Source organism: Astatotilapia calliptera, chromosome 15 (assembly GCF_900246225.1).
Source record: "Astatotilapia calliptera chromosome 15, fAstCal1.2, whole genome shotgun sequence".
In the NCBI taxonomy this organism is placed as follows: Eukaryota; Metazoa; Chordata; class Actinopteri; order Cichliformes; family Cichlidae; genus Astatotilapia; species Astatotilapia calliptera.
This window is the reverse complement of record NC_039316.1, coordinates 18,463,396-18,488,168: the sequence shown is the minus strand read 5'-3', so window position 1 is coordinate 18,488,168 and position 24,773 is coordinate 18,463,396. Positions and strand designations below refer to the sequence as shown.

The 24,773-nt window shown below is 40.8% G+C and overlaps 1 protein-coding gene across 20 annotated transcripts in view; it reads right to left on the bottom strand.

Moving 5' to 3' along the window:
• Positions 1–24,773, bottom strand: part of afdna (afadin, adherens junction formation factor a) — a 118,805-nt gene that overhangs the window by 36,225 nt on the left and 57,807 nt on the right. For 14 of the 20 annotated variants that reach the window (XM_026194091.1, XM_026194093.1, XM_026194100.1 and 11 more), the window contains 12 exons: positions 22,757–22,826; positions 21,477–21,547; positions 21,299–21,366; positions 18,538–18,743; positions 16,507–16,527; positions 13,421–13,566; positions 12,225–12,319; positions 10,932–11,197; positions 9,382–9,525; positions 9,064–9,262; positions 8,434–8,540; positions 2,509–2,589 (listed from right to left, as the gene is read on the bottom strand). In XM_026194091.1, coding sequence (XP_026049876.1) covers positions 2,509–2,589; positions 8,434–8,540; positions 9,064–9,262; positions 9,382–9,525; positions 10,932–11,197; positions 12,225–12,319; positions 13,421–13,566; positions 16,507–16,527; positions 18,538–18,743; positions 21,299–21,366; positions 21,477–21,547; positions 22,757–22,826 — 1,474 coding nt within the window. The remainder of the gene's footprint in view (positions 1–2,508; positions 2,590–8,433; positions 8,541–9,063; positions 9,263–9,381; positions 9,526–10,931; positions 11,198–12,224; positions 12,320–13,420; positions 13,567–16,506; positions 16,528–18,537; positions 18,744–21,298; positions 21,367–21,476; positions 21,548–22,756; positions 22,827–24,773) is intronic. The other 6 variants (XM_026194097.1, XM_026194112.1, XM_026194111.1 and 3 more) reach the window with 2 other exon arrangements.

Sequence of the window (24,773 nt, the reverse complement as noted above, 5' to 3'; positions counted from 1 at the left end):
AGCCTCCCTGTGATGTGCGGTGAGCTTATATAAACTATTTTGGAAGCAGACTTAACATTTTAATTGTTTTCAACTTCAAGTTGTGCAACTGTGTTTTTCCTGGACTTGAATGAAATGTCTTGCGTTTCGAAGTGTTTTTGTTTAAATTTTCAGTTCATCTGAAGTAGCTCGGTGTCACAGTCATTACATTTTACTAAACAGCAGCCTCTGCGGCTGCAGTTCCTCCAGTGTTAATGTAAATGTGTCATGTTAAAATACTACGCCTCAGAGCTGAAATTAACATGTTTACAACCATCAAATAATGAATTGTGACAGTCTGTCCAATTTGGTGGCCCACTGTGTGGATCAACAGTCCAAAAAAGTTTAGCATTTTCTGTTAATTGGCACTAACAAGCAATCTACACAATCAGTATCTGGGCATTAGCAACAAGGTGACAGTGGCCAAAATGAGTAACTCAAAACTTGGAGCCAAAGCAACATGTTTATTACATCCATACTGAGCAGGTATCCAAGCCACATTCATTTTCTCTACCAAAATGAAGCTCTGCATTTTCTTGGACGGCGTTCCAGGTACAGTTCGGTCCATAATTTGTTAGACATCAACATATACTTTGTCGTTTTTTTCCTCTTTGCAAAACTAGAAATCAAAACAATCAATATGTGATAATAAGTATAAGGATAGTTTTTAAACAGTTGGATGAAAACCCTTTGTCTCAGTGGCTGAAGTCTAGAGCCCATGAACATCACCAAAAGCTGTGTTTCGCCTCTTGATATCTTCTGCCAGTGAAACAGATGTACTGTTGGGTTGAAATCAGGTACCTGCCTTTGCTTAAGAAAACTGGCTTGTGTTGGTTCAACAGTGTGCTTTGGGCCGTTATCATTTTGAATTGTGAAGCTCAATCTGATCATTTTGGGAAAGTAGTCCTATACACTTCAATTCATCTTGCTGCTTCTATCAGTAGTTATGTTTTCAATAAACATCAGTGACCCTGTAGTTTTTCAGGTCTTTTGGTGTTGCTGAGCTGGTCGCTGCAATCCTTCAAACAATAAACCAGTTTGCTGATTGTTTGGCCACTCCTGATGTTTTTGCCAACTCTCTGAAAGCTTTATTTTGGTTTAAGTCTTGTGACACACTGGCATCTCATTGGTCCTTATCTAAAAAAAATACAATTAAAGGCTGTAAAATACTAACTCAACACTTGGATTCAACTTCAGATTTTATGCCTGCGCCGTTTGTTGTAAAATAATGAGGGAACCAGCCTCACCTGCACATGAAACTGCTTATCAGTCTGCAGCAGCAACCTTCGGACCTTCTTTTACACTTCGGAAGTTTCTGATTCGTGCTTTCCCTAAAGCAGTTTGCATGCAATCCAACGACAAAAATGAAATGACTTGACAGCTACAAAACAAAACCTCTCCATATGAAGTCCTGGTTATCTAATCCTATCATTGCCTCATGAAAAACAACTATACGATGCAACGTCAAAACTCCTGCCCCACACTCTGTTTACCTGACTGACTTGAGCATGTCAGGTGATTTACACACACCGATTTACAACAATTGCTCGCACTTTATGACTGCGTGAGAGATTTACAGCAGGGCAAACTCACAAAGCACAAAATTAACACGGATTAATGTTACTTTATTTTAAAGTGTTTTGTAAGCTTGGAATTAGCTTGGAAATTGGAATTTCTTTATGGCTGTGACATGGTCAATCGTCCAATCACTTTTGGTCTTGTGAAAATGGGGAACAAGGTGTGAAAATAGCTTTAATTCCTAAACAGTTGATGCAAAATTTTTGTCAGGCCACTTGAATTAAAGCTTAAGGTCCGAACTTCAAACTGTTTCATTTCAAATCCACTGAGGTGGTGTATGGATGCAACAAATTAAGGACCTGGATATTCACATATGCCCAAGTGTGTAAACCTCCTGTTCATGTATCTTTTGTTGGATTATTACATTAATACTTTTATGTGCATGTAAGCCAAAATTGCATCTTACACGGACATCTGCAGACTTTTGTACTTTGGTCCACACATCAGAGGTGCGGTAACACAAACACACGGACAGACAATGATCTACAGTTAAATTAGCCCCACCGCACAGCCCCACATCCCCTCCCTTAAATCAGCAAACTGCACAGAGCACGTTTTTGTCCGGGGCTCATCCAGAAGTTTCTTTGTAGTGTTGCTGTTTAGTCTCTGTGCTGCTGTCAGACTCAACAGTGAAAGGAGTCTATTTTAAACAGCAGCCTGTTCTGTCAGCAGTGTGTCGCTCAGCCTCACACACACACCATCTCTACAGCCACGATAAAAACATCCAAGTTATTTTGGGGTTTCCTGTCAAATGCATGCCAGTCGTTTACTTTTCAGTGTTAGATTTCATTTTTAGGAAAAGTTTCCTGCAAAATTGTAAAAAATAAATAAACCCCAACAAACTGAAAACATCTCAGAGCTGCCAAAGTTTGACTTTCACTCTTTAACAAACTTCCAGGTGACATTTCCTACCTTGGCGGCCACGATGCTGAGGCCCATGCCGTTGTGCTTCTTCAGGGTTACTGTGACAACCTCCGGCTCTTTCCTCATTGGCTGAAAAGAGAGATGGACAGGAAGGACAAACTGTAAGCGAGGATGTAACCTCTCACTGTGAGCGAATGCGTGGAAAAAGGCCTGAGGAAAGCTCAACTCTCCTTTAGCGTGTTCCCTTCGTCTGAAACATGTAGGAGAATAGTGAGAGAATGCAGAGTTAAAAAAAAAGAAGAAGAAGAAAAAAGAGGGAGGGATGAGAAAAGGGAGGGAAGGCTTGAAGGAGGGATAAAGGGGAAAAGGGGAAGACCGCAGAGGAACCTGTGGTCGCTGGAACCAAGTCAAGAATGAAAACCACTTCATGGCCACACACACACACACACACACACACACACACACACACACACACGCACACACACAGCAGGGCTCATTTGAGCAGGGCTGGGTGACTGGGTGGGGAAAGATGGAGAAACAAAGAAAGAGAGAGCTACCGAGGTTTCCCACATGATGAAAAAATATTCTGACAAAGGATACTCCAAAAGCTCATGTCACACTCATAAAAAAAAAAATATGCTTGCATCATATTGTCTATTTTTGTTTGGTGTTGTTGTCCTGCATGTCGCTGACTGGCGCTTCAAACTGCAGCAACACCCAGAAGCAAACAAAACAACAACCACAAGTCAAGAGGACAACTCGTACACTAAAATTACAGCTGCATACCCACTCAATCAGGCTGAATTCTATTAGAAAACAGATTCAACTTTCTGCTTGAAGTTTATAAAGAGAAACATTTCAGATCTGAGGTACAACCTGACCAAGAACACCCGAAACAAACAAACAAAAAATGAAAAACCCTCTTCGGCTTCATTGACGAGACGTGGCCCTACATCAGTGATCAGTGTGTGGAGAAGGTTCCAAATTCCTGGGTACTTTCTGAACACCTGAGCTGCCAATGGTTATTAAAAAGGTACAGAGACGACCTCACTTCCTGAGACTGCTGAGGAGGAAGAAACAGAGCCACGGCTCAGGAGATCGCTGGCTGAGCTCTGTCCTCCATACAGGACCTGTAAACCTCCCTCCTCCTTCTTCAGCAGACATATTTGAAGGACCCTCACATCCTGGCCTTCATCTGTTTAACTTGTTGCTCTCTGGCAAATCAAGGACACAGACCCAGGAAGGGCTTCTTTCCAAACCTCAACACCTCTTCTCTGAATGTACCAAGTACACCCGAGTTATTTGATTATTAGATTATTGGTAAATCACTGTGTAATATTTGGGATACTCTCACCATTTGTTACCCGACTACCTAACCTTATTAAACATTAGTACTTTTTATATACTTTAGTATTAGGGCTGGGTATCGTCACTGATTTCTAGAATCGATTCAATTCCGATTCACAAGGTCCCGAATCGATTCGATCCACGATTCGATTTAATTTGATTCGATTCGAATCTGGGAAATTTTGACAGTCAGAAATATTATAATTCAGATCAGTACATTTACATATTTTTGTATCTATTAAAAGGAAGCTGACACTCGCAAGACTTTATCAAAGGTGTGAGCATCACAGCAGAGGCCTTTGTGTCAAAGTAGCTGAGGATAAAACACAGAAAAACATGAAGGGGATTTTCCTGGCCTGGGATTTTATAAAAATAATCTGCAGTACATCAAAAACGAAAGAAAACCATTAATCAACATATGAACATTACCTCTGAAGTTACAGCGGTTTTATTAGAGACACGGCTAAGCATTTTGCATTTTGCTTAATTTTAAAAAGTTTAAATTTGTTCAATATTGAACGGCAGAAATTAGGTTTACTTTTCGGAAGTAAGTAAAAGGGGGGAAAAAAACGTCGGCCGACAGCGCTGTAAACAACGGTAGACTTGTGCGTAACAAGCAAGCGCATAATGCGGAAAAAAGAGAGAGAGAGAGAGAGAGAGAGAGAGAGAGAGCTGTGCATGAAGTGTGATTTTTATACTGAAAAGTCAGCAAATGTCAGAGGGAATTCATGACGATGTTTATGTGAAGCGTAGTTTGGATCTTCTTTTGCTGCTGGTTCGGTCAATGAAGAGAGATAAAACTAACAGCCATATGATCAGCGCAAAAAGGGCGTAAACACACAGCGCGGACCCGCGGATCAGAATCAGCGAGCTGTCGGCTTTCAGCCCCGACCGTCAGCTGAGAAAGGCGACATCTCACTGATTCTGATCCGCGGGTCCGCGCTGTGTGTTTACGTCTTTGTGCAGAAGCCGTGTACCTGCTCTCATTTACTGTCTTAGCTGTTTGGTGGTTGTTGAAATTTTGTGAGGTTTCACCAGAGATTCTGGCATTTCGGGCAAAATAAATTAATATTAAAAAATCGATTCAGGATTTTAATGAATCGATTTTACGTTACCCAAGCCAGAATCGATTTTAATCGATAAATCGATTATAAAAACCCACCCCTATTTAGTATATGTAGCAATTTTTATACCTAGTACTTTGAGTACTAGCACTTTATGTATTTACTGCATAAATGATCAAATGTTTATTCTTCATTGTGTCTTAAGTTGTTGCTGCGCTCCAATTTCATTGTACATTATATAATATCAATAAAAGCTTCCAATTCTAATCTTTCTAATACAACCCAATTTCTTCTTTCCAAGTTACAAATAAACGAAAATGTATGTGTGTAAATGAAAATGAATGAATCAATTAGATTTGAAATATTTTATGGGAAAAAGACATTGTTTGATCATAATCATGAAATACTGCTGCTGTTTACTTCCAAAAACTTTACTTGTGAAGTTTTGTTGTCCTATTCTTACCTCACTGTCTGTCATTCTCCAGTAAATACAATACTGCTGTAATTTATGTCTCCTGTCCCTGTTCTTTGTCACATCTATGCATGCGTATTAAAAAAGGCATGCTCTGTTCATTATAAATTAGCTGGTTAGTCTGAATCTCTCTGAACTGCTGCTCCACCCTAATAATGTTATTGTTACACATCTGGATCCTAAGGACTAACGCTGTTAACGTTAACTTCACTGGGAATGCCGCCGTGTTTGGTGTTCAGCGTTCTCCTCATCAGTTGAAGTGGATTTAAATTTTTTAGCCGGCGGTCATTGCCTGCACGGCTTCAAGTTCACACCTTTGTAGCCAGTCTGTGTATGCTAGCAAAACTTCCTGTAGCGCTGCAGAGAGAGGCTGCAGCTGTTCCACACTAATGCAACAGTGGCCCAAACATTATTAGATTACTGTAATTCCGTGCAGATATCTCCACAGGAATTAATCCTGGAAGATGCTTTGATTTGGGTCCAGAGGAATTCAAGCCCTGTACAGGTTATTATCAGGCCCACAATTAGGTTGTGTGTGACACGCCGCTGTACTAAACACAAGTAAATTAATTAAACTTAACTGATACCCATGTTTATTCATCAGACAAACAAACGAGGTTAACGACTTTAAGCTCTTAGGAAAAACTTAAACCTAATTAGACATTACGTACTCAGGAGGCACAGCTCATTACACATTTTTGGCCTCTTCCATCCTTTTCTCTTTCTCTTCGCTTCCTAACCAGTCACGGTAAACTGGCACCGCTCCCTGAGGCCTGGTTCTGATCCAAGTCTCTTCCTGTTTAAAGGGAGTTTTTCTTTCCACAGTTACCAAGTGCAGCACACAGGTTAATGACTTTTCAGTCTTTACATAATGGTATAAAGCACCCCGAGGCAACTGTCACTGAACATTAACTGAATAAAACTCAATATTGTGTCATTTTTCATACTGTACAACAGCATGGGCTCAAACATCACTGCAGGCTCTCCTTATTCCACTTGTAATTTAGTATCAGACTTTTCCACATAATCCAGTTTATACATTTATACACATAAAAAGCAAACAATATCACATCTTTGACACTAAAGTGGTTGCAGAGCAGAGCTGGTCTTGTAATGATCGCTTAAGAACTGTCGACAAGGCAGAGCTCGACCCACCAGTCTGCCTGAACACACACCATTAATCACTGTGTGCGCGTGTGCTGTGTGAGACGCCAGTCGAGACTACAGTCATGAAATAGTAGAGTAGGGATAAACAGACCAATTACAGAGGAAGTGGCTGTGTGTGTGTGTGTGTGTGTGTGTGTGTGTGTGTGTGTGTGTGTGTGTGTGTGTGTGTGTGTGTGTGTGTGTAAGTAAAAGTAGTCTCTCATTTACTGCTCTGGGCTCCCCAACTTCAGCAGCGTGATTAGTGTTGATTAAATTGTGTGTGCGCTTGTGTCTTGGTGTGTGTCTTATGAAAAGTAAATAGATCCTTCTGAAGACACTTTAATCTCTGCATTCAGATTGAGAGACCACCCACACACACACACACACACACACACACACACACACACACACACACCCCCCCCCCCCCCCCCCCCCCCTCTGGACTCAAATCAAAGCAGTCTCCAGGTTTAAACGTGTCTAAAAATAGTCAAACTATGACAGTCGTGCCGTCAAATTGTCTACAGCTCAGTTTCTGCACAGGAATTTCACCTTTTTTTGGCTGCTAGTCTCAGCTACCCTGAATCTCTTGTCCAAACTCTGTGAAATCCTCTACTTATTGTCATTTTTGTCTTTAAAAAGAAACATACAGATGAAGTTTATTAACACAGCTGAAATATTAAAATGTATACACTAGCCACATTAGTATTTATGCCTTTCAGGAACCACTTTTCCCTTCAGAACTGGCATACTGGAAACATTCTCAGAGATTTGGGTCTATAATGACACAAGAGTAACACACAGTTGCTGCAGATTTGTTGGAAATTTGTTGGAAAACATGTTCCATCACATCCCAAAGGTGCTCTACTTGATTGAGATCTGGTGATTTCGGAGGCCAAATGAGTACAGACAACTTACTGTCATGTTCAAGGAATCAGCAGAAGATGGTACCACTGTGGCCGTGGTCAGCGGTGGTGTTTAAACGATGCTCAATTAATACTAATTGGTGTGCAGAGTCCTAAGAAAACCTCTCTGACACCACCAGTCTGAAATGCTGATTCAAAGCAGGATGGATCCATGCTTTTATGTTGCTTAGGCCAAATTCTGGCCTTAATGTCAGAGTAGAAATTGAGACTTATCAGACCAGAAGCAAATTTTCAGTCTCTTAATGTCAAATTGTGCTGAACTATAGAATCGATTTCCTGCTCTTAGCTGACAGGAGGGGCACCCAGTGTGATCTTCTCCTTCAAGGTTTAATGTCTTGTGCATTCAAAGACGTTTTTATCCAGAGAAGTGTTGCTCACTGGATCTTTCTGCTTTTTTACATCATTCTCTGTAAACCCCAGAGATGGTCATGTGGGAAAATCCCAGCAGAGTCTGAAATACTCTGACCAGGCTGTCTGGCACCAACAACCAGGTCACAAAGTTGCTTAAATCACCTTTCTTCCCCACTCTGAGACTCAGTCTGAGCTTCAGCAAGTCATGGTGGCCATGTTGACATGCTTAAATGCACCGAGTTGCTGCCATGTGATCAGCCAATTAGATATTTGTATCAAAGAGCAGCTCATCGTTATTGACAATATGGAGGCGTGTCTGGGCAGCATACAGAGCAAAGTGGATGGGATCTCAGTGAAGATCATCCACTCAAAGCAAGAGCGCAGCATGAAAATGTAAATGCTGAAAAAAGAACAGTTTCCCAAAGTCACTCTGCAGCCATCAAAGACCCTGCAGCCACTTTGAGTTTTAGTCTTGTTTTCTGCTGTCTTAGCTGTCAGACTTACTTTAGACTTCAGTCTCCACAGTCTCTGTGACTCAGCATTACTAAACCTGCAAAGTCTCCTCTGTGGCACCGAATTTACCCAGGATGCCCCACTGCACTGACACACAACTCTATAAATAAACGCACGCACAGTGTGGCGAGAGAGTGACTGAACGTCGACGTCGTACCATTTCAGAGTTGTCAGCAGCGGAGAAGTGGCTGTCGCAGTCAGCTCCTTCGAAGTGGACGGTCCAGGTGCCGGGCGAACGTGGATGTGGCGTTAACCTACAAAAACCTACCAGAGGAAACAGACGCACACAGAAATAATGTCACTGATAGTAGAGTGATCATAACCTTTGTTTCAGAGCAGCTTTTCTGAAATCATGACAATAAGAAAACGTTAATTGTCGAGTGTAGCAATACAGCATATAAAGCAACCAAACTTATTTTAAAGCAGCAGCTACTGATGCTTTTTGTTTGGTCTGCTTTATTTTAAGATGCTTAAATCCCAACATAACATCTTTAAACTCGTTGTACGTCTCATAGCTTTAAAAACAGGAGGTATAAAACTCAGAATAGCAGAACTAACACACAGTTATGAAACATAATTCAATGAATGTTTGATTTCCTTTAGGTATACAGGGTTTTATTTAAAACAATGACAATAAAAACAAATTAAAAACCCTGGGAAAAATTATCTGCTCATATTCAACCAAAGTCATTTACATTCTCATAAAACATAAACCTATTTGAAGGCTTTCATTCATATATTTCCAATATGACTTCATTCCTTATTCACATATAGTTTGACTTTCTACCTCTTTGCAGGAGAGGCTCCAGGAAGTCCTGCAGGCCATTGGGGAGGCTGCGCACCACGTCGCAGGAGTAGCCGTCCTCAGGAAGGAGAAAGGGCAGCTGGAGGTCTGGATCCTCCTCGAGCTGAACCTCTCTGCCGTCACTCCTCGCCAGCTCATCTGCTGTGTTTTCCGCCACTGCCACCACGTGGTCTATCAGCTCCTAAACACACAGAAACCAGCAGAAGTTTCTAAAAATCAGTTTGACTTGAATAACTCCAGTTTCATCTAATTTAATCCAATAAAAACGCTGCACATGTTTAAAGACGCCGTTTATCTTACAGGTGGGATGTACGGCTCATCGGGGGCACAGTGGTAGTTGGTCATGAGGGCGTGAAGCTGCAGGGAGTTGAGCTTGAAGCAAGTGTTATTGATGGTCTGCACATCCTGCATGGAGTATTTATCCATGGTCAGCAGGGTGGTGGCCTGGAAGGGGACACAAACACACATGTTGTAAATCAAACACATCTTATTGTTTTGAATGTAAACAGAGTGGCCACACGTGGTCGCAACGTTATCTGCAAGCACACGAAATGAGAGACTTCCGCGGTTGTGTTGACTGGCTGACTGTAGGCGAGGCGAGTGTTGTGAGACAGTAATAAGAATCTGATGACAGCTGTTGAGTTGTTTGCTTGTTTTGCCAGAGTCAGTCGAAGCTGATAAAGCAGAGTCCCAGAGAAGCACCTGAGCGGGGGTTTGGAGTGTTTGCCTCTTTACGATTTTTCATTTCAGGTTTACTATAACAGAGGATTATATTCCTTCTGGGCAAGAAGAGATCCTCCAGAAACTGCAAAGCTTCAAAGCATTTTTTCCTGGTTGCATTCATGCTGCTAAAAGGGATTGTAGTGATGTAATAGCCAGTCAGCGGTTGGTAGTCCAACTCCATGTCTTGTTGTGGTCTCTTAATTTCTTGTTTCAGCCTCTTCATTTTCTCTCTGAATTGCTGCAGTGTAGTAAACATCTACTCCCAAACTTCAGACTGCCGCAGCCAATTTAGAGATCCTGAAAACCTTCTGCAGCCCACCCAAACCTTCAATCCCAACTGCACACCGCACAAAAGGAAATGATTCCTTCCATGTGGATTCACTGACTCATTTTAATCTTAATTTTGATCACATTAACAGCTTTAGCTGATGGCCATATTTGTGCTCTCTGATTAAATAGACCACAGTTCAGGGTCAAGAATAGGCCAGAAACTGAAGGAAAACCTGTTATTTTTAAAATCACATTGAGATGTTTTTCAGTTCAGTTTCTTCTTCTTTTTTTTAAAATTACAAATGGCTTCCTTCTGACTTCTTGCTGCAGTAACATCACAACCCACTTTTTTTGGAATCCCTGATGTCATAGCAAAAAATGGCCCATTGTTAGTCAGTTGTGCTGGTTTCAATCATTATGCAAATGTACCATTTATTAGACTTGGGAAACCTGCGGTCACCTGAGACAGTAGTCGTCACTTGAATGAGTAACAAAACATTTCTGTGACTGAAAAAGCAAAGTTGAGATAAACAGAATCAACTTTCTGGGAGTTGTCACTTCAAGACCCTCTTACTCTTCCACAGGAGCTACTCTGTAATAGTACTTTTACAGGTCTGCGTAATTCCCTAAAAACAGAAAATGGGACACAACCAACAAGTAAATCAGTCGAACATATTCTTTTTTTATCTTTTCAAAACCCTTTATAGTAATAAGAAAAAATTAAAATGGAGATATTTTAAAAAGATGCAACAAACCAATTAGTGTGACTGACACAACTGAGGAAAATGCCTCTAAAACCTGTTTTAGCGACCATCTGCTCACACCCCTGCACAGACTCTTACTGTTTACCATCTTACCTGTACGATTCGGCTGAGGTGGCAGTCAGCAGCGAGCTCCAGACCCTGCTTCTCAGCCCAGGCCTCGATGTGGCTCAGCTGCTGCCGGAGGATGGCGCCCCAGTAGTGACAGCACAGCCCCGAGCCGGTATCTGTCACCAGCTTGTTGAACAGCCACATGTTGATGAAGTGGAAGAGCTGCGAGAAGAGCTGGATGGTGAGAGCGGCGTTGACCCGACACCGCCGCAGTAACGACATCGCCCCCGTCAGTGTGTGCAGGACGTCCTCTGAAAAGAGAAACCGGGACGTGAGAAAAAATCTTCCCCTCTAAGTCTTATATCCTGTTCAAGGTCATTCTGAGCCGTGTGAGGCTTGTTTTTTGAGATCACTCAGTAGAAATCCGGTTACATGCCCTTGTACTTTTGCTTCTGTGATAGGCGCACTTCTTCCAGTGTTAAAAAAAAAAAAATACAATCTTCCAGCTGGATTATAATTATCTTAATAAACTGACAGGAAGCCAAGTGGAGGAGTTTGTGATTGAAGGTTGTGTTTTTTTGGAAGAAAACTTTCAGTACATATGTACAATATCCTCAGAAAAAAGACAAGCGCCTCCTGGTTTCACTCCTCACCTGATGCAACACTGTCTGACTTGAAAACTGTGGGCTTTTCAACCCGCAATGATCCTCTACATGAAATGTGAGTTAAGTATATGGACAGTTTCCAGGAGCTGTATGATCAGGTTATTAAAACCAGGCCTGTACGCAAACAAATACAGTGAACAACGATAGCTACAGAGTTCAATTTGGGCTTTCCTCCGAGTTTCTGGAGTCTGCTGAAAAATCTTGGGCTCCATGTTTGTGTAAATTCTTGACTTCAGAGAGTTTTGATAAAAAATAAAATTCTTCGAGTTTAAGGTGGCACTGCAGCTACTGACTCTGCAGAAAAGTAGATCCCAAATCAGAGAGACAGGTCCAAAGCATGTTTTTAAAAAAACAAAAAAACAAAACAAGACACCTGAGAGACCATTAGGAAATAAAAAAAATACTTTGTTCAGATTTTCTAATATATTCTTTCCAGTCTCACAAGGTCCAAAGGAACCTGAGAAAATTAATGCTAACAATTTCTAGATGTGTGCAACCTGTGAGTGTGGAATCATCTTAACATAAAACGGTGAAAACTCCGGCAAAACCTATAATGACATACGATTAACATGTCTTCATTTTAAAGGGCTAATCACCTAAATTAATTCAGAATTGTTGCTGTTAGTCATGAGCAGTCTTGGTTGCTTCCTGTGGTTGTGTGTTTGCACATTACCGATCTTTGGTCTCTGTGGATTATGCTCCTCAGGGTCATCGAGGAAGGCAGGCATGTAGTTGTTCAGATCGGCCTGGAGACAGTGGACCAAGTACCTGCAGCAACACGATACAGCTTGTTGCAACGTCATTCAACACTGTTCACATCAAAGGTCACCATCTGAACGTATTTTACACTTTCAGATGCTTTCAGAAACTTTAATGTGGGTTATCAGTGTGTTCATATATTTTCCATAATGCTTCTAAACCAAGTGAGAAGTTTAAATTACTGCTAACTGCCAGCGAATGTCATTTATACAGAAAGAATTGCAAGCCTATGTTTCTTATCACCCATTTTATACTAACAAGTTACTTTAATAAGGATTTCATTACATTATTGGATGGACACTTTGGACTGCATATAAAAGACAGCGCATGCTCACAGGGGGTTGTATGATCGTTGGGGTTTCTGTCCATGATCGTGGGTCTTGTCTTTATAATATAAAGCCCCTTGAGGTGACTGTTTTCTTTTGGTGCTATATTAATAAAACTGAACTAAAATTTGAGGTAGATTCTCGCTCTGCTTATTTCACATGTGTGTGTGTGTGTGTGTGTGTGTGTGTGTGTGTGTGTATATATATATATATATATATATATATATATATATATATATATATATATATATAATATTCTGTAACTCTAACTTCTGTCGGTGCTGTGCTTTTTTGGAAAACGAATTTCCCAGAGGAACCCACCCGAGGGATTAATAAAGTTCTCTCTTATCTTATCTTAAATTTAAGTCCACCAACATCATCATCACCTCTCATTCATTTTGACTGGGGCAACATTATTAACTGGATGCACTCATTTGTTTTTAGGACAAAGTAATGCACTGCTCACTTGGATCAACCCCATTAACCTGCATTCCTTCTAATGGCCAGCAGTGGGCGACTCCTGCAGCTAGAAAAGATAACAGCTTCCTCCCCCTGTGACCCTAGGAAACACTTTTGTGGTGAGTTTACGGGTATTTATTTGATCTCTTATTGAATTAATAATCAACATTTTGTAAACTGCAGTTTCTGTTAAGAGTCACAAAGACGAAAACACTGATGCGTCGCAAAGGGAAGGCATTAACCTGTCTGCATCATCACAATGGCTATATCTTTGTTCACAGTTTATTATCTACACCCACACCCACATCCACAAACACAAACTGACTTGAAGGCCATCTGGACCAGATGGGCGAGGATGTCCTGGGCGTCCAGCGTAATGCGACTCAGGTCTCGGTCCTGTTTGATGAAATTGAGCAGCTCGGACGCATTGGCCATCCAGAAAGCCAGTGCTCCCGCGATGTTCTTCTGCTTCTGTAATGCACCAATCACAACCACACACAAAGAAGAAAAACATGGTAGAAGTTGTTAGAGTAGAAGTGTCCAGGGAAGACTCAAGGGTAAAAAAACAAAAAAAGTTAAAAATTAAAAAAAAGAAGGGAGGAGGACAGAGGGGTTTCTGTTTGAGTGACAGCAAGAAGGAGCAGCTGTTACTTTAAGGGATAGACTCATGCCTCGCCCACCCCTCCCTCTAAGCCAACCGGGTGTCGAGAAGAAGAGTGGTCATCACTTTCAGATCGGTGAACACAAACAAAGTGTCGTGAGCTCTGTGATAGTTTTGTTTTACACAAGAGTGACCTCTCCTTTTCTCTCCCATTCATCAGATCGACAGACACCGGCCGTCTTAGTTCACAGTTTAAATCATGACGAAGCTCGATGTCTGAGGAGCTGATTGGTTAAAATCCCCACCGCTCAGAGAGAGAGAGAGGATTGTGCAAAGCTTGGTCCCTTGCATTCATCTATCCCCACCTTTGAAAAACAAATGAAAACAGAACAAAGAAAATAATAATAATATCAATAATAATAATAATAATAATAACAATAATAACCCTTCATTCAGAACAGCCAGACAATGAGAGATGGAGCCAAGTGCATCCACAATGAAACACAGATGGATGGCTGAACACGTTAAATGAACATCCAAACAGACAAATGAAGCAGACGAGGTGGAGCAGGTCAGAGGGACGCGACTTGTCTCTCATCCACACCGTCGAGTAGAAGAAGCAAGATGTGAGGTCACAACAAAAAAAAAAAAAAAAAAAATGGATGCCAGAGTTAAAGACTGAGCAATGATGGAGAGAAGTGGATGCTTTGGTTTTTGTTCTGTTTTTGTTTTGTTTTTTTTCTTTGGTGTGTTTGTTTTTTAGTACCAGGCAGGTCCAGGAAGCTGAATGGAATTAGTCAAGTTGATGTTGCTGTTGTTGCTTAGTTTTCCAGCTGTGGGGTAGGATGCATTATTACGGCGGTATTTTACATCATCTCTGTTAGAATGGAGAAAAAGAAGCAGCAGCAACAATGAAGGGCTGGTCAAAAAGAAACAAAGCATAGAGAGAGAAGAAGAAAGTAGGACAGGGAGAGAGAAGTGGGGGCAGAGATTAATAGAGGAAAGCCGAGGGGTTGATGAGGTTGGTGATGTGATTTTACGTCACCAGTGCTTAAATGTTATCTGATTCGCCTTAATTAAAATGTGTTGGCTTTTTTTTTTTTTTTTTTTACCCAGTTGATCTGGAGTCGAGGTTTCAGGTAAAGAAATAATTTAACATACGAGCTTCGATCAAAAAGATCTTCAAATCCATGCGCACTGTTATCCTGATCATCACTCTGTGGAAGTCTCGCTTCGACCACGAACACCAAACAAACAACTTTCAAGCTAAGGATCATCACCGAGCTGAGCATTTAACCATCGTGTCCATGCCCCTTCATGCAATAACGTTAATGTTCACATTTCCACTCACTGCACGCAGACTGAAATCAGCTGGCAGTAGCACAGCGCAAAAAAAAAAGACCCATCATGCACGTAGAGGAAGCTTTGCAATGCAATAACAACTTATTTGTTTCCTTAGTACATAGAATGAGATTACTGAACCACCTACAGTGATGCATAACAGAAAAATGTATGTTGACTGCAGCTCACTGTCACCAACTTTGTGACATGAACAACAATCTGAAAAACAGAAGCTGTCCTAAAGCAGTCCAGAGGTGCACAACGAGACAAACTCTGACGCAAAACTAACAATGTTAGAGATATGGTGTAGGTAACCATAAACCGCAACCTGATGTGCACCTCACTAGAAATACAACTACGCATCACGTTGATGCAGCTCGCAACGACTGTGACTCTCCTCCATGGTTATTAAAGTTAACTAAAAATAGGTGTGACCAAAATGTAATTAACTAAAATAAAAATTATAAACAGACCTGGGGAAAAACAAACTAGGAAAAAATGATAGCAAGAAATTTGCTTAGTTTTTGTATTGTTTGTCTATAAGACTGAGTCAACCGCTTTCCAAAAGTTTGGCTTCTTTTTTTTCTTCTTCTTTTTTTTTTAAATACCTGAAATACCTGTACTTTACCGCTGATATAAATCTCATAATAATAACTAAAAAGCCAAAAACTAACTCTTAAATTAATAAAATTAAACTAAAACAAAATATTTTTAAATAAAATGAAACTGAAACAAGAAAACCTCACTACAGAAACTGCCTGAAAATTAACAGCAAAAAGTCTAAACTAAATAAAAATGACTACAATAATGCATTTTTTGCTATTTCCATTTTCAAATCCAGTGAATAGGTTTGAAAAACATCAAAACACCCATAACTAGTGTTTTGGGAGTGACTGCACAAGAACGGAGACACACCATGCACACATATAAACGCCGACCACGAGTCGGTCACTTAAACAGGCTTTATGTCGATTCAACACAGAAGTATTTATTTATCTTTCTTTACTTAATAGTTACAATGTAATACTAACATTATAATAATAATAATAATAATAATAATAATAATAATAATAATAATAATAATAACAACAACAACAACAACAACCATTTTTTCTGTTGCTATTGGGAGTAATAAATCAACCTACACTGAGAACAATACTATAATCCAGTAGTATTTTGTCACCATGGCAAACGTGATCGACTGTTTTATTTCCTCTGCAATATGTTCCTTAAAAACAGCTCTGAAAACTGTGGATAATACAGTAAAAGTATTGAGTTGCAAAGCTCTTGGCATTGCTAATCTGTGCAGCTCACATTAACAGTAGCGAGTACAGAATATAAGGTGCACTGCGCAATTAATATTACCCACATCACCCACCCCAAGAAAATGAGACAAAGAGAGAGCATCAGAGCCAGGGAGAGAGAGGTAGACGAGTCTTTAGCAGCCGTATCATGATGTGCTATCCTACCTGATCCCCTTCAGCAATCTCCTGGATGGAAGGAAGAGGAAGAGGAGGAGGAGGAAGAGGACACGTTCACAGGACAGAGAGAAAACACGTCAACGGCTACAGTATGGACAGCTATGTGACACACAGATACACTTTGACACACACGATGATTATGGTTTACAATGTAAAGCCATCCTCAAAAAAGTGAAGTGATGGAGGTCAGCTGGAAAAGAAAAAATGTTAAAGAAAACACTGCAAAAGTGAACGAGGTATACAATGTTTTATATTTTACAACTAAAAGCTGCATAAAATGTTTGAAGCACACTATTGTAACCGCACTCTAACAAGGATTAAATATTAGAGAGTGCGAGCACTGTTATTGGCGAGGAACATCCCAAAGAGATGCTCCAAAAATATCCTGATCTGCTGGATTAGTGTCTCGTATGCAATGATTAATGTTCAGATGATAACTGAAAACACGCGCGTGCACGCACACACGCACACGCACACACACACACACACACACACACACACACACACACACACACACACACACACACACGCAGTTTATAAGCAAGCTTCCCACATCTCTCAGTCTGTAGCTAAAGATAGTTTTCCTGAAACTCTATAAAGCTGAACTCCTACTACACAGACTGAAATAGTCTTACAGTCTTGTGTGTGCATTTGTGAGTCTGTGCTTGTGTTTTAGAACTTTTCTGCATGCCAAAGACAATGAATATCTTGCTGCAGGCTAAACAAATAAAAGCAGTAATGGCTTTACTGGAAGCTGGAGGCTTTAAAAGAAACATGTAGGTGTTTATGTGTTTACTTTTCCCCTCCTAAGATCCTCTGCTTCATATGTGGCATCGTGCTCCCACCTAACCCAGCAAGGATCACTTTTATCTTTTATTTTGTACAGTAACTTTAGTTAAGCAATGCAAAATCTTAACTTCATGCTATAAATATTTTATAGAGTATACACCAGGCCTCGAGGGCCGGTGTCCTGCAGCATTTAGATCTCACCCTGGGTCAGCACACCTGAATCAATCATTACCAGGCCTCTGGAGAACTTCAAGACATGTTGAGGAGGTAATTTAGCCATTTAGATCAGCTGTGTTGGATCAAGGACACATCTAAAACCTGCAGGACACCGGCCCTTGAGGCCTGAAGTTCCCCACACCTGTTTAGGACATGAAACTGATCGATGTGATGTGTCTAAATCAATTTACAGAACATTTGAACACGGATTTCTTTTCTGTGAAGGAATCGCAACTAGAAGATGAGCTTGCCATCAAAGTATAGGTAAAAAGATTTCATAATCTATAACTTGTGCCCAGCTATCTATCCCACATTGCGATATGACGCTTGTGAAACTTGGAGTATCAAAATTGGTTTAAAAACCGCTTAAATATGAGGTACTGAAGTTGCTGGGAAAACGAGAAAGAATTTCTGGCTGTTTTTAACGTGGCCCAGAGTTAACAAAAAGTTTCAACAGATGGTGAAAGTCTTAATCCTTTTTCATATTTCCATACAGACTGTTTCAATTAAAACCAGGCATTTTTAGCATGTTTATTAAAACTTCTTGCAGATGTTTGTCTTAACGCAATATTGAACACAGATACCTCTATGTAGTTTTATTTAGAGGAGGAGATCTCGAAAAAGTCTTTAAAAATTACTGTTTTGACACCGCCTCCCTCCCCTACAAAAAACGGCTATAAGACCGGCATCAAACTTGACATTTTAAGTAACAGTAGCTCCATGTTGAGTCACAACAGGCTTCACATCTCGAGCGTAACACTGAGTGATGGACAAACAGAATCGAAAGCACAACTGTGGAGAAAAGCTGCTAGACACAAACACAGACACACACACACACACACAGCTTACAACAACTACAAATGTAGTTTTGTAAGAACACCGCTGAGCGTCACCTAATATTCGACAAAAGCAGGAGGAGCATGAGAACGAGATAACGTGCAAATTAATCGATGATTTGATTCGACTGCTTTTAAAAATTACAGTGAAAAGACTTTTAAAAGACTCATTACTGACCTGGATGACTCCTTCCATCATGCTCACCATCTTGTTGACGATGGCGATGACCTTGTGCGTCCTCTCTGACGGCGACATGTCGGGCCGGTAGGTGGGCGACAAGACGTAGCGGCAGGCCATGTACAGGACGTACGTGGGCGAGAGTTTGAAGTGAACCGTGGAGCTGTTGGTGTAGTTGATGATGGCAGAGAGGAAGGTGTCTTCAGCTGGATGGACACAGAGAGAATACATTCGATAAAATCTTTGCGGCAGCCGCTGTTTGTCAGAGGACGTAACAGATTTCACGTGATTAATTAATAATTAATTAATAAACATGCAGCTTAAGTAATCCCCCACAAACTAAACTCATGGTTATGGTCACGTGTATGGGTGAGACAACGAAGTCTGACGCAGAAAGGGTGAGTTGGGTTATGAAAACATGAATTAAAGGCTTCTTAGACACCAAAACAATGGAGAACTGAACTGATGACTACAGAGCATTTTTACTTCCAGCCACTTTATCGTAGTCCTACAGTAGAAAACACCGGAAATGTGTTAAAGAGGCAAGCAGGAGTTTTATTTGTTTCCTGTGTTTTCATTCAGCATTTCATTCAGATACTCCTTGTGTTGTCAGTTCATTCAGCAACTGGTTCCTGGCTTTATTCATTCATCTGTTATTTATTCTGTTTCCATCCATCCAGTTGTTGTTTTTTTGTTTGTTTGTTTTAACCCACTCAGCCATTCATTGATGAATTCATTCATGGATTCTCATTTTATTCTTTTTTTATCTGGTTTCGTTTTGCTTTCATCAGTCGTTTTTCTTTTCCCCACTGTGTTGACTGATAAATAAAACTTAACTTTTCTGAATTGTCTATTTTTTAATATAACAATAACAATAATAACAATAACAATAATAATATTCATTTGTTTATTAGACTTCTAGTTTACTATTCAATTCATTCATGTTTTTATTCATCTATTTTGGCTTTCATTCATTTATTCCTGCCCCTTCTGACAACAATCTCCACCTGTTTAACTCTTTCACTATAGCTGATTTTTTTTTTTTATTATTTCATGGAATAACAGCTCATCATTATAGCTGATAATAGTAATTAATGAATGCAAAGGTTTTATATATCATCTCTCATTAAAAACTGTATGTAAAGGCAGAAATGACTGCACACAATAAATCAAACTGCATGTTCGAAGTGTCGGCCCACACCGCCTGTGAGCTGTGGGAAGCAGTTTGTATCAGTCGCTTTGGCGGTGCAGATATTGGCTGCACATGCGTGTCATGTTGAAAACACCAATGAAACCAGCTGCCTCACTTTAGAGTCATTCGGTTTTAACTCGATGCCAAACTAGTGGCAGCTGCACTTTAGCAGCTACAACACTCCATATGAAAACCTGAAGATGAGACTACTGCACCTTTTCTGCCTCTTACAGCACATGGTTAGGCTCCCTGAGGACTGTGGGGTATGAGAGTCTCCACCACTTTATGACCAAAAACCATCTTTTGCCTGGAAAACAGATGATCTCACACACGGTGCCAAATATACTGTAGCACTGTCAGAGCGTGCACGCTGATAGACTCGGGCCCGGAGCAGAAGAAGAGTCAATAAACGGAAGACAAAGCAAACGGCTCGAAGCGTTCGTGGCTACAAAAAGCGTGGGAAACGAAACGTTGCACTGCCGTCTGGAACTCAATTATCATGAATTTAACATCCAACAGCAACAAAGAGTTCTGAAATCATCTAATAAAGGATTCACTAGAGACATTAGAAAATTAAATGCCGGGGATTAGGACAACTCAGTCCAGCTCTAAGGTTCCCTCCACACCGGCAGACAAAAAGGAGAACTTTCATTTTATTACTTTATTAAACAGGAATGCACAGCTCGAACACGGCTCAGAAAAACGCAGAGATGGAAATCATGAAGCTTAATATTAATCTCTGTAATGTACTCTGACATGTAAAGGCAGAAACACCCCGATGTAGCAGTTTTCATACATGCACCACAGCACCAAACTTCTCCACCGTTCAAGGTGCACGAGAGAACAATAAAAACCCTTTGAGGCCAGTCATGAAATGGTCTTCAACCTGCCAGCTTCACAGAAAAAGTTCCACAGGAATAAGTTCCTGGGTTTGAATCCAGTCTTTTCCGTTCTGTATGGAGCCTGCATGTTCTCCCTGTGTCTGCATGGGTTCTGTCTGGGAACTCCAGCTTCCACCAACAGTTCAAAAACATGCATGGGGTAAGGGTTAATTGGTGATTATAAATTGATTGTAGTTCCCAAGGGTCTCCTCCCAGATAAACATGCCCCCAAAACCTCCAGCGGCGTTGTTACAAGACGACGAAAAACATCCTGAGATATCTGCCTTTCAACCCAGAGAGGGCACTTCACAGTCTCACATTTGGAGGTGTCGACCTCCAATCTTGTTCAAGAATATCACAAGCAGGCTCAGAAACGAGGAGCAAAAACCACTGAACGTGCTTGACTTTGTGCCACAACGTCAAATAGGATTTTAATGATTATAATGGCTTTCAGCCTTTCATCGCTGCAGGTCGGCGAGGTGAGAGAAAACGTGAAAAGCCTCTGAACTGCCTGCATTAACCATGACACCGTTATTGAGCAGCACTACTTCCAGCGCAATCAGGTCAGGTTTGTCGGTCCAGGACGTTACGACGGGAACTGAAAGGGTTCAATAGTTTCCAGCTATTGACTGTGTCACTGACACAGTGAGGTGAATGAAGAGGCAGAAAGTGATGCGCGAACACTCACAGTTGTCTCTGAACTCGATGCTGGCTGGAAGAGTCAGCTCTGTTCTGTCTGCTGAAATATCCTGAGACCTGATGAGACAGATTCAAACCATGAGGAGAGGAGATCCATACAGAGGGGAGAAAAAGGATAAGCATGAGGATCAAGAGAATCCAGGGTATTGGAGGAAACCATGCCTGACCTGCTGTCCTGCTGCTCTCCTCTGATCATGGGTTTGACCATTCCTCTCTCCATGTCCAGCTTTCCTGAGCTCTGAAAACACACAGAGAAAAAAAGAAGCTTCAATTCAACTTAACATACGGAAATTTGTCCCTTATTATATTTTAAAGATACTGGCTACAGTCCTACGAGGCTTAAATGCAGCGTGGGGAAACAAATCAAAGTTATGGTGTCATGGAGTTTTGTCTGGGAAAGCCGACAATGGTGACTTGGGTCAGATTTATTGGCAGAACTACTACAGCAAAAGCAACATGACAACCCTTTTTCCACTTTTCATCAAGTTTTTGTTTCTTTGTATTGAGTTTGACATTTAAAAAACGTTTTGCTGCTTCTCCAGAGCTTTTGCAGTTAGTCAAACCAATAATCAAATGACAAAATTAATCTGTGGCTTTGATCAGATTTTTAAATAATCTGAATTAAACTTCTTTGGAGTTAAATGTTAGATGAAATGCACTCAAGAAGATCTGCAAATCAACACCGATAATCAACAAAAGACTTAATTATTTTTGGAAAACCCATGAGAGTCATTTTTCTCCTTTTTGTCATCAGCAGCTCTCTCACGGACGATTGTGGAATCATTGTGTTTTTATAATATTTATAATATGTGCATAGTCTTTACCTTTGAAAATAAAACACCTTAAGATGTGTCATGATTTGTCACTCTATAAATGACATTTAACTGCAAAGAAATTTGAAAGATACTGATAAATACCACTGGTGTGCATAATTATCATAATAAGATTGGCTCCATATTTTTAAATCTGTGAATTCTTCTACCACGACTAGTTACTGTAGTAGTTTTGTTCCCCCTCGCAAAAATAAGGCTTAAATAGTAGGTGGGTGGAGCTTCTGTGCTCGCTGTGACAGCTGTGCACCTGTGTTGACAATAGTTGAGATAAGGCATCATACAGAGCAGGGGGAAAAGAAACTGTCAAAATTGGCATGTTTAGAGCAGCCTGAACAGCGATGACTTGAACATAAACTAACGTCATTATTTGAAACCAACTTTAAAAGGAGAATCCACCACAGAAGCAGTGCAGTAAACAAAAATATGATGATGCCCGACTTTCAGCCAGTCTGCTTAATAAAAGTTCAGACAGATAAAACATAAAAATATTAACAGCATAGTGTTTAAGTGTTTGAGAGCAGAAAGCAGAGCAGAGAGAATTTTGAATGGAATAAAGTATATACACGAAAATGAGTGGGTGTTTCTTTTTCTGTCTGTGTGCATGTGTGTGTTACCTTGCTGGTAGGCAGGGCTCCTCCACTGTGGACGTCTCCGTGAAGGTCGAAGGTGGTTTCTGGTACGCTGCTTCAGCGGGGAGACACAGACATTCAGAGGTTCAGATGACGAACTGCGCTCTCCACAGCTGACTTTTCATTACTGACGTCGACAAGAGCGCAGACTTAAATCCAGACACACACACGCTCGCTTATCTAACTCACCGTCACAGAGGAGAGCGATGGGCGTGAGAGGCAGTAAAATACTCGCTGATATTTGCACACAGATAGCTCGCTTTATGCATGCACACTCTTACATAACAGTCTAATTAGTTATAGAGAAGCCACGCCACGAGTCCTAACTCACAGCAACGCCAGGATGTCGTGTCGTGTGTGTGTGTGTGTGTGTGTGTGTGTGTGTGTGTGTGTGTGTGTGTGTGTGTGTGTGTGAGAGACAGCAGTCGGGTTTAAAAAGACAGGCTTCTGCTTTCACAGCCCGCGTGACAGCAAGGCATCAATGTTGAATAAAGAGCACAGCACAAACACAAAGCATCAGTGCTTCATGTCATTGACACGGAGATCTCCATCACGCACACAATAAACAAAAGCAGCCAAACAAGGTTAAACCATTACCAGCATCAACATAGACAGAGAAAGTAGACTGATTGTTTTTTTCTTTCTTAAACTAAATTTCTAATCAAATGAAGTACATTACAAACAAACTCATAACTCCAGTAAAAACAGATAAAATATTAAAATCTTTCTGATGCTGCCGTTTTCAGCTTTTGAAAACAGATTCTAACATCTTTAACAAGATGGTCCCAAATCCCCGCGTGGGAATCAATGACAGGTGTCATGTGATCTCAGAAACCAGACAGTCATGTGAATCAGGCTCAAAGCCACAACCTCCGCAGCTGGAAAATAAATACTATGTAGATGTGCCAAAGACTGCAATTCCTCTAACAGCCACCTGGGACTGGCTTCAAATGCGAGTCGAACCCCACAGGCTCCCACGTCACTGCATTAAAAAGCATGTTTTAACCTCCACAGATAGGCTTTCCCTTTCACAAACTCTGTTTTAAAGTGCAGACCATTTAATAAGCTTGTGCTTCAGTTCTGGTCTGTTAATTAGCACCAAGGAAGGCTTTCTGTGTGTTTTAGCTGTACTGTACAATAGCTGGAGAGAGCCACTGTGATGCCACCTGTTTGTTAGTTTTATGAAGCCTCAAAATGAGTGTTTTCACTATCAGTTTTTTGAAACCAGATGCGGTGAACGAGGTGTGGATCTGACTGTGAAACCACACACATATCCTGGATAACCCTGGAAAAGCCTCAGGATGACTATAACTTACAAAATGCACTCAGTGTTTGACAAAAATAAGGCCTCATGCATTAAAGTAATGAAAAAATGTTTACAGAGTTCTTGGAGATAGGAAGGTGAGAGTCAACTTAGACTTCTATACGACCAGAAACCCTCTGCAATCAGAGGAGTTGAGTCCTGTTGGCCATTAAAAAGAATGAAGGTGCAATTTTTCAATCTTTGTCCATCTTTATACCGGCTGTGGATGCAGCTTTCTAACCAATAAGGCTGCTATTATTTGATAACTCAGCTGGGCCCACCATCTCACCCTGCCATCCTTGCATGTCTTCCAAGACGCCATCATTTTAAATGGTCACTTTCAATTCAATTTTATTTATATAGTCGCCTCAAGGCACTTCATCTTGCAAGGTAAAGACCCTACAATAGTACAGAAAAACTCCAACAATCAAATGATCCCTTTTAAACAAGCAGTTGATGACAGTGGGAAGGAAAAAACAAAACGCTCTTTTAAGAGGAAGAAACCTTCAAGAGAACCAAGACTGCGTCATAGCAGTATGAGCACACAGCAATAGCATCTGCCTTTTCTGGCAGTCTCTACTCTGACAGAAAATTCAAAACAAACACACCACAGTGCTGCTTAACCTTGCGCCCGCTCACTAACAGTCTTCTTGCAACTCGCCTCATTTCTCTGTTTAGAAAGCGTACTATTGTAATCCT